The following is a 10,391-nucleotide window of genomic DNA, read 5'->3' on the forward strand; positions in this document are numbered from 1 at the left end:
GGAGTCAGAAAGCTTTGATTTGGATCTTCACTCCACTGTTTCCTGGCTTTGCAACTCAGGCAAGTCATCACTCAGTCTCAGCACCACCACCTGAGAGGGGCAGGCAGAAGCCTCCAGGTTGTGTGTGAGTACTGCCTGGCAGGCTCAGTGTGTTGGTGGCAGCTGGTGACTGCTCGTCTCATTTCCTCTTTAAACAGTGAGACTGGGACTTCCTCCCTTGTCATCAGAAAGACCATGGACAGGGAAGTTATGAAGCAGGCTTTTAATGAAGAAAATACTGTACAGTATACATGGGGCAGGGGCCTCATCCAGGAAGGATATGAGGGTCCAACAGGCATCTTGTCCCTATGGGACAGTAGAGCCAAGTGCTACAGAGAACACCTGAGAGGGTGGGCCAGGCCCGAGCTGCACAGCAGGGCTCAGGGAGCACCTGTTCCCACAAAAGGGTCCATTTTAGTCCATTCCAACAGGTGGTTCAGCAGCTTTGGGAGGCCCGTGCTTGGCAGACTCAGCCCAGCATGAGCAGAGGGCACTGGAGGCAGCGAGCGTCAGAGCCAGGTGCCCACGCTGTGTGAGTAGCTGTGCTCCTGGCCGGCGCTGAAACCCCGCAGCAACTCAGCCTCACCCCCAAACACCAGGCTCTCCACGTCCACCTCCAGGTCCTCTGCGCAGGGCAGGATCCAGTCAGAAGCCCTGGCCACCCTCAGGGTCCCCAACCCCTCAGGTTCAAGGCACTCACCTTGGTCTGAGTCTGAACGCTCGGAGGAGAGGCCGGAGGAATCCAGGCTGTCTGCCCGCAGCCGCTCCCGCTCACCTGTGTCCTGTCCCCGGAGCCGCTCCAGCTGGTGCTGCAGGTTCTGCTGCCTGCTTCGCAGCTTCTCCTTGAGCCGCCGCGCCCGCTGCTCCTGTTCCTCCAGCTTCTGCAGACCCCAGAGGGCAAGGGAGGGGTCAGCTGCCAGAGACTGGCGCTTAGTACTGGGGGCTGGTAGAGTGGCTCAAGTGGTAGAGCCTAGCAAACTGAAGACCCTGAGTTCAATCCCCAGTACCACCAGAAAAAAACAAAAACAAAAACTCAGCACTGGTCCATGGTCACCACAAAGATCAGGGCTTCAGGGTTGGCCCCACCTGTCCTTCCACACCCATCGATGATCTGACTAGGGGGGTAAGCCATGGGGGGATCCCCAATCTCTGATGCCCTCAGGCCCTAGCCAGCTGATACAGCAGAGTGGAATATAAATGGGGATGGGGTGGAGCTAGGGAGGGCTGTGGCATCCTGACAAGACTATACCAAGCTCAAGGAAGCGGCTATCTCCAGGTTCCAGCCAATTGCTGCCACATGGCCACAGGCCCAGCACTGCTCATCTCCCCATTTCTTTAAGAGAAACTAGAAAGCCAGATTTTTCATGTCAAGTGGTCTTTGAAGTGATGCCAACTAATTTGTTAGTAAATTAGATACAGTAAATTAAATACAGATTAAACAGGCTGCCCTCCTGGTCAGGACCCTCCCAGAACCCTACTGTTTCAACACTAAGCTCCCCCACGCCCTACCAGAGCTCTGCCAGTCCTAAAGTTCAGATTCTTGGAAAGTCAGGGGCTCTGCATGCACAACCCTCAGGCAGAAGCCTACATTCAGTCATTCAAGAAGGGCAGAGGGCACTTGGACAGGTGAAGAAGGAAGAGGAGAAGCTACCTAGACAAAAGTGGGAGGGGGTGGGTACCAAGGGGGGCTTCCTGGGAAGCATGGAGAATCCAGCCTTTTCTGTTGTGAATGGGGAGAAATGAGCCCAAATCAGGGCGGTGGCAAGGCCTAGGTTGGGGAAGGCCTTGAGTTTCACTGGAAGGAATTGAGGCTGTGATCTGTCAAGGGTTTTCAGCTGAGATGGGCCCGGGGCCAATCTGTGCAGCAAAGATCTTTCTAGAACAAAGTGGAAGTCAGCCTAGTGGAGGCCAAACAAGAAATGGGAGACCAAGGAGGAGGCTCTGATGTGTATTAGATCAAGAGGGATGATGGGGCTTCAAGGAAGGAGTGATCCCCAAGTCCTACCAGCACCTGAGGGGCAATGCTTTGACCTGAGAATTGGGCCAGGCAGGCTCCATGTGAGAAATAAGGCCCATTTGCTGACCCAGCATATTTCAGACACAGTGAGGGTGACAACAGGCACCTATGGGACAGTGTGAATACTTCCCATGGTCGTGATTTATTTGCTGGGTGGCACATGGATCTGTCTCTGTGACAATGCCTACAACAGAGCCTGGCAGTACAGGTGGTGCTCAATAGATGTGTGTAGAGGAAAGAATTTAGGTCAGGGAGCCTGGTCCCGAATCTGCCTCTCATCAGCTGGGCGACCTGGCTCTTAGTCCAGATACGCCTCCCTCCTTCCTGTCCAAATGGCTGAGGAGGACAGAAAAGAATTCTTATTTCTAAAGTGGATTCAAATGCCCACAAACTGGGGCCTCCTGGGCCTCTCTGTCTGCACACCCTCTCCTGTCCACCAGGGGGCAGCAGCAAGGCCCAGGAGGTCCAGTGACTGGCTCTTTTGCTCTTCTTAGTCCTTTATACCTCTTGATCTCTGCAGCTGCCACTCAGAGCCCAGAGCCCAGAACAGCCCTTGAAGGATGGGGACTGGGAAGTGAGGGCACCCAGCCCTCTAAAATCCAAGCGACCCTTACATACAACTCCTTGCAAAATGTTTTTAACAGCCATCCCCTCCCCAATAGAGGAGGAAAGGGAAGTCCAAGCAGGCTAAGTGACTTGCCCAGGGTCTCACAGCTGGGAATCTAAGTGACACTGGCTATGAAAACAATGACTGTTTCCAAGGTGAACTAGCTAAAGCCTCAGTGCCCTGCTACTGTCTGCTTTTCTTCCTTTTAATGGATTTGGAAACTGAAAGCACACAGAACTGTCCCAAGACACACGGATGGGCTGGGCCAGCTGCGGGGGAGCAGGAGTGGCCCCCTTACCTGGATGTGCATCCTGGCACGGCGCAGAAGGCTCAGCGTGGTGTATCGGGCACAGTCAGCCCCCAGGGGCATCTGCTGCTTTAGCTGCTCCAGGCATCGCTTCAGCTGGGCCCTCCTGTGGGGGAAGGGGTCTGGAGGGCAGTGCCAATCCCACCTCACCAGCCAGAGGGTTGGCAGGGGAGGAAAGGCCAGAGAGAGGTAGTTCCTGGGTCTGGTGCTGTCAGGGCCAGGCTGGGACTCACCTGCGTTTTTCCAGCTCATTGTGCACGGACCTGCCAAGGTCAGGGAGGATGAGGTGAGGGGCTGTCTGAATTTGACCCACACCCTCAGTCCCAGAAGTCCCTCAGATGTCTTCCTCCATCAAGCCCCCTGGGGGATCTTGTGAGGGCCTTGGAAACTACAGCCACCAGGTAGGGGCAAGAAGAATCAGAGACACACACAAGCAGAACAAGCAGAGTCAAATGTGGAGAAAGCCAAATACTGCAAGACACCTGCCCAGGCGTTGTGGGGGTCCAAAGGAAGTTCCCCTGCCAGCCAGGGAAGACAGGCTTCTCGGAGAGATGGCAGTTGAGCTGAGCACAAAATATGTTTCCCACAGAGAGCTGTGGAGGGAAAGGCATTCAAACTGGAGGGAAGAGCATATGCAAAAGGTTCAGGCACAGAGAAAAGCAAGAAGCCCATGGAGGAGGGGGAAGGTTTAGTGGATAGAGAGTGGATGGAGGGACCCAGAACTGTCTTGTTCACACTTCCTGGCGCGGCAAAGGCGCTCAGGAAGTAGTCCTTTAATGAACAGAAAGGTGTATATTTAGGAAGTGAGATGGTGGAAGGGGTCTCAATGTCCCCAAGAGCAGGGTACCTGGCCCAGAAGATGCAAACGATAAGGAGGACGTGAGCAGAGGAGGGGCCGATGAAGTAGAGCGCCCATCCCCCTCGACACCCCCCCTGCCCCCGGCTCTCCTCACCGCCCGCTGTCCAGCGCGCCGGGAACATGCAGGGGTCGCTTCCTCCTCCTATGGATGGGGCCAGGACTGCGGTGTGGGCACAGGGACGCATAACCATGCTCTGCCTCTACCAGAGAACCCCCGCCCGCGTCAGGCTGGGGCCGGAGCCAGTGCCCAATGCCAGCGGGGACCCCTGGCATGGTCAGGAAGGGTTTTTGGCTCCAGGACTATTACCCGAACTCCTCCCTGCCCAACTGCCCGCGCACTCCGCTTGGGTTGAGGGCGGCGGCGCCCTGCAACTACTGCCCTGGAGCCATGCATCGTTCAAGTTGAGGGCCAAGTCCAGTCCAGGCCGGTGTCAGCGACGCCACCGCCCGGAGTCCGACCCAGGGTTATTCACCTCTCTCGCGGCGCTCCAGGAACTCGGCCGCCTGCAGTAGAACTTGGATGTTGCTGGCCAGCGGGTCCATGTCTGCGACAGCTGGTGGCGGGCGGGCCTGGGTTGCTGGCCTGCGGCTGCACCACTTTTGTTACAATGTAACTGACACGGTGCAACAAACACAGGGGTCTGGCCCCGCCCCCGTTGTGCCCCGCCCGCGGACCGCCCCGCCCTTGGCTCCGCCCCCTGGAAAACACGCCTGGGAACCGCAGCCCACCCTCCGCGAGCCCGCCCGCTCCCTGAATGGCCTCCGACTCCAGCGGGACTGCACGGGCGCCGGCTCCAGGCCCGGCCCGGGGGTGGCTCCCCCCCTTCGAGGAGGTCGTGTTTTGCCCGTTTCACTCAGCGACCCCGCCGGTTCCTTGGCGTCTTGGGGCCTCCGTTCCCAGCCTCATACAGGTGGGGAGCGCCCCGCACCAAGGACGGCGTTACAGTGGCCAGGCGGTCCTGGCGCTGCACGTGCGCGCCGCGGGGGCGGGGCAGCTGGATGCCGCTCACCCATTCGCTGTCGTCATCTTTGGGGCGGGGCCGAGGAGCCTCTGAGGTTGGATTGGCTGGCGCGCGACCCCGCCCTCTCCCGCTGCTGGTCCACCCGTTCGGGCGGGAAAAGAAGCAGGTTTCAAATTTGAAAACCCGGGCGATGGGGGCGGGGTTGAGCGGAGAAGCGGACCGCAATGCGCAGGCGCCGACGGAGGGGGCGCGTACTCTGCTCCAGTGCCCGGGGGTCGGTCCTTACGCTTGCCTGCATCTTCCCCCACTGCAGGCCCCGCTGTGCCTCCTGGTTCTCCCTCCTCCTTGTGCAGGGGAGTTGCTGTTACCTTGAAAACGTCATAGGATAACAGCTTCCCAAGCCAGGCCACACCTGGAAGCACACCATCTGGCTCTGCAGAGAGCCCCGGGTTCTGAAGTCACGGAGTTGGGCTCCCCTTCTGTCACTGCTGACTCAGCCGTGTGTGAGTTGGGGGTCCTGCGACAGCGTGGTGGAAGGGTCAGAGCCAGCGTCTATTCAGTGCCCGATATGAAGCAACGGTCTCTAAGGCCCTGTAACCGCTTCCTCCCAGACAGCCTGTGGTTGCCTCTCTCCGGAGTCCCTGAGCCCTCCTTGAACGTGACTTTCATAGCCAGAGAAGTAGCTGCCTTCCCTCCTGGCGCAGCCCCAGCAAGTGTAGCCACACCTATGGCTCAGGAAGGTGACAGCAACTGTAACAGGGTGGGGCATTCCTGCCAGAACTTGGGAGGAGAGCGCCGGAAGGAGAGGAAGGAGGGTGGGTTCCTTAGGAAGAGACTGCTCTGGATGAACATGCACCTGTCAGCCGGGCCACCGCTCCCAGGAGGGTCTAAGTCACTGCCAGAGGAGTCTTCAGCTCACCCCAGAGCTGCTGCCTGGGCCATCCACTACTGCCCACCTGTCCAGGCACTCAGAAAATCTTGTTGAGCAATTACTGCACACTAGGCACTGCGGGGGGGTGGCAGGACTGCGGCATACAAGGATGGACAAAAACAGGGAATGCAGGGATCCATTGCAGAGCTCACAGGCTTGAGGGGGAGAGAGCTGATTTAGAGCCAAAGTAGAGTTTCAGCTCTGGCAGGTCCTCCCAAGGAAGACACTGCTGAGGGCACATCCTAAGGAACATTTTGACTTAATTAGGAAGGTGAGAGGTTTTTCTGAAGATAGATGTTATCTATGTACAAGAGGGAGGAAGAGAGTTCCAGACGAAGGAACTGCAAAGGCCAGGTACACAGAGAGCAAAGATACTACAGCTCTAGCACCCTGAATGCCAATCTCGGCTGAAGCAGGGTGCAGCCTGGTTAGTATTTAGATGGAAGCGAGGGCAAAGACATCATGTACATGACACTGGAGCACTGTCTGGGCACAGAGCAGGTGGATGGGTTCCTCATACCCCCATCTGCCATCAGCTTTGTCTGAAGAAGCAGTCACAAGGCTTGTGAACCAGTTTCCAATTTTACTTCACTAAAGATAGCACCCACACAGTGCAGGCACAGACCTTCTAACCAAACATCTGGGACCCAGGTGGCCTCAGGGACAAGGAGGTTTTCCAAGGAAAGTCCCCAACCAAGAGAAGGAATCAGATGAGGAAGGTGAGGCAGGGGCTGCCCAGGGGGCTGTGACCACACCAGGGAGTCATGGGAATGATCTGCCCATGGGTCAGAGCCACTGGCTAGGGACAGACAGGAGCACCTCCCAGAGAAAGGGGCAGGTGTGGGGTGGGATTTAGAGCAACAGGACCGACAGCATTACCACCCTGAGCACTCGGAGGTCCTCTCTGAGAGGATGCTGGTGTGCGTGCCTTCTGGGCCCAGGCTGACAAGAGCTACAGTGCTGCCTGCTCAGCCTTAGAGCCCCTGTACCTCAGGGGCTCCCCAGTGCAACCCCTGCCCTAGGACTCCCCCAACCTTGGCCCCACTGCTGTTCACAGTAGCTGGTGGGCTGCAGGCACCTCAGTGAAGCTTGTTGGAGACTAGCATCCTCTGGAGACTTAGGGACACAGCCTGCATCTGTGCACCACTCTCCCTTGTTCCTCTCACACTCACCATCCTCTCCCAGTCTACAGACAGGATGCAGGAAGCGCTCCTACTGTCCCTCAGAAATTCCCACCTTCTCTCCTACTGATTAGAGTACTGGAGGGCCCAGCTGAGACCCTAGACCCCTGCCCAGCTTCTCCCTGGGCTCCCTGCCTTAGTCTCCCCCATGTCACTCATCCTCCCCCAGTCCCACAGAGTGGCATTTCTTTTTCATGGAGCTCCCCAAGTGATGCTCTCAGGACAAAGCTGAAACTGGGCTGTGCCCCTCCTCTGCCAGGTCAGGGGACAGGCTATGCCCTTGCCATTCCCTGCCTCTGCCAGCTGGTCTCAAATGTCTCTTCCTCTAGGAAGTCCCAGCTTCCACCTGGTGTACCTTTCAAAACACCAGTCATCCCGTGTCCCTCAGGGACAGCCTATCCAGCTGGACTATGACCCAGCGATAGAGGTAAGCTGTACCGAGAAAGGTTGTGGGCTGGGGAGGAAAGTGTCTTGGTGGGCCAGGGTCTCCATGTCCATAGTACGCTGATGGAATAGCAGTCAGCAGACTCCAGTTTAGAGGCCACCACCAGAATGTCACCCCTGGGTTTTCAGGCAGCCCAGCACAAAGCAGACTTTCCTAGTTCTCACATTCACAATTACAGCATTCTTCCTTCCTTCCCATTGTGGGGGTTTCACCTGCCTTCATTTCCCTTCAGCCTGAGGCCCTACCCTCAGCACCTTTTTTTTTTGGTGGGTGGGATTGGGGTTTGAACTCAGGGTTTCACACTTGCAAAGCAGGCACTCTACTACTTGAGCCACAGTCCATTCAGCTCTGGTTATTTTGGAGATGGGGTCTCATGAATTTTTCACCCAGGCTGGCCTCAATCTATGATCCTCCCAATCTCAGCCTCCCAAGTAGTTAGGATCACAGGTGTAAGCCACCAGTACCCAGCTATCATTAAACTTTGACTATTGGCTATGTATGATATACCTGGTTTTCTTTGTGTTTGTCTTGATTTCGGGTGTTTTGAGCTTCTGGGAAAAAGTTTTTTTGAGACAAGGTCCCACTATCTACCCCAGTCTCCCATTGAACTCACCATCCTCTACCTCTGCCTCCTGAGTGTTGGGATCACAGGTGCGTGCCACTACATCAGGCTCTCTGCAAAATTTTCAAGTTCTTATTTTTCCATCCCTACTCTCTTCCTTCTCTCCTATTCTGACCCTAATTTAATGTATGTGACCCCACTCAGTAATATCTCAAGAGTAATTGATGTCAATTTTTTCAGGGTTTTCAAGACTTAAAAAACTTTCTTTGCCAGTTTGGATAATTTCTATTTATCTGTCTTCAAAGCTCAATTATTCATTCTTCTGTAATGTCTAATTTGGCATTCAGACTGTCCATCATACTTTTTTGTGTGGTACTGTGGTTTGAACTCAGGACCTTTACCTTGAGCCACTCCTCCAACCCTATTTTGTGAAGGGTTTTTTTCAAGATAGGGTCTCATGAACTATTTCCCCAGGCTGGCTTCAAACTGCAATCCCCCTCCTGATCTCTGCCTCCTGAGTATCTAGGATTACAGGCGTGAGCTCCATCGTACTTTTTATTTCAGCTGTTGCACTGTTCATTTTCAAAAGTTTTCTATCCCTGCCCTGAAATTCTCCATTATATTATATATTGGTTTCCCATGGCTTCCGTTTAATAAAATAAATGTCTTAAAACAGCAGAAACTTATTCTCACAGAATTTCTGTTGTCATCTCCCTGGGCAGTCAGAACACACTCCCCAGTATCAGTGTGTGACAGTACACACTGCCATGGTTGTGATGTGGTTTGTCTCACAAGGGTTCCTATATGGAAAGTGTGGTCACCAAGTGTGGCACTGTGAGAGATGGTGAGACTTTTAAGAGGTGGGGCCCAGTGGGAGGAGTTTAGGTCATTGAGAGAGCTGCCCTTAGAAGGGATTAAGTTAGTTCTCATGGGACTCTGTTATGTTCCGTAAGAGTGAGTTGTTATAAAAAAGCAAACACAATCCCTGGATCTTGCTCTGGCTTCCTGTCTCACCACGTGATCTCCTACCTCATGTGCACTGCCGTGAAAGGTGTTTAAAAGCTGCTTTTGCTAAAGAGTGCTGACTCCTTACCTGGGCTCATGAATTAACTAAAAGCAAGGAGTAAAGCTTGGCATCCCTGCCTCCATTTGTACCTGGTGTACTTTGCTCTGAGCCATTCTCTTCTTCAGCCACCTTGGAATCAAAGGGCAAACTTATCCATAGCGTGTTTATATAAGGAAGGACAGAGGAAACTGTAATCAGGGAAAGAAACAGCAGAGACCTGCAGGATGGACACCCCAGGCAACAATGACTTGTTTATCCTGACCAGTGATGACCTTGTTAACATCTCCTGAACCCCTCCCAAAACAAGGACTGAGATAATAATCCACAGGACACGCCTGAAACCAGGACTGTTTAATACTTGTGCATAGGGGCTGGAGATGTGCATCCAAGTGGTAGAGTGACTGCCTAGCAAGCACAAAGTCCAGAGTTCTAAGACAGTACCACCAATCATAATAATAATTCTTACACCTTTATCTTCTTGCCCCCAACTCTTTGTCTACTTAAACCTAAACTCAGTGTCTGTGCCCTGAAGATGGGGTGAGTGCTTACTTTGCCTCTTCCCTCGGCAGGTCCTGGGCCTGTAGTAAATGTCCTTTCTCTGCCCTTCACCACGTCTCCTTATGTGACATATGTAACAAGTGGCCAGACCTGGCATATGGAAGTCGTGATGTCTGGACCTTGGTTCCAAAACTCCAGTTTCACTTCCATCATGACATGCCAGAACCAAGGGGGCTCTCCCTGGAGGGCAGTTCACTAGGGCTGCCTGATCTTGGACTTTCAGTCTTGGAACACAGAGTACCATGTGCACAGGAAGTAGACCAGTGCCACATGCCCAGACACAAGCAGTATCGCCAACCATGAAGGATAACCCGTCTCAGCAGTTGGTTTTGGGGCTCCATCATGTAGGCATGACTGATTGGTTGCCTATCTGGTTGACATCTCTCTCCAAGTCATCTGAGAGCACATGACAAAAGCACCACATAAATTACACTGTTTGTCTTTCTGGCATGGTCAGGCTTTACTTGAAATCATATTGTTACTTCCTGGCTAGCCCAAGGCACCAGGGACACAAACCGCCTCCCAAGAGCTGAGAGCACAGACAGCTCCTTCCTGGCAAGGTTAAAACATGGGACCCATCTTTGACCTAGACTGTCTTGCAGCAAAACGATGTTCAGCCTGGCACCAGTGGCTCACACCTGTAATCCTAGCTGCTCAGGAGACAGAGATCAGGAGGATCGCAGTTCAAAGCCAGCCTGGGCAAACAGTTTATGAGCTCCTATCTAAAACACCCAACACAAAAAAGGGCTGGTGGAGTGGCTCAAGAGGTAGAGCACCTGCTTAGAGAACCTGAGGCTCTGAGTTTAAACTAGTACAGCCAAAAATATATATATCATATCCCAGTGTGGGAGTAGAAA

General features: G+C 54.1%; 1 protein-coding gene across 1 annotated transcript; it reads right to left on the bottom strand.

Annotated features, from left to right (window-relative positions):
* Positions 1-225: 225 nt before the first annotated feature.
* Mxd3 (MAX dimerization protein 3) lies at positions 226-4,471 on the bottom strand. The gene is made up of 6 exons (XM_020162701.2): positions 4,303-4,471; positions 3,924-4,029; positions 3,204-3,233; positions 2,962-3,076; positions 740-920; positions 226-664 (listed from the first exon to the last, which is right to left on the bottom strand). The coding sequence occupies exons 1-6, from the start codon at positions 4,370-4,372 to the stop codon at positions 549-551; spliced, it is 618 nt and encodes a 205-aa protein (XP_020018290.1). The 5' UTR covers positions 4,373-4,471; the 3' UTR covers positions 226-548.
* Between the last annotated feature and the right edge of the window lie 5,920 nt (positions 4,472-10,391).

This window comes from Castor canadensis, chromosome 16, assembly GCF_047511655.1.
Source record: "Castor canadensis chromosome 16, mCasCan1.hap1v2, whole genome shotgun sequence".
Classification (NCBI taxonomy): Eukaryota; Metazoa; Chordata; class Mammalia; order Rodentia; family Castoridae; genus Castor; species Castor canadensis.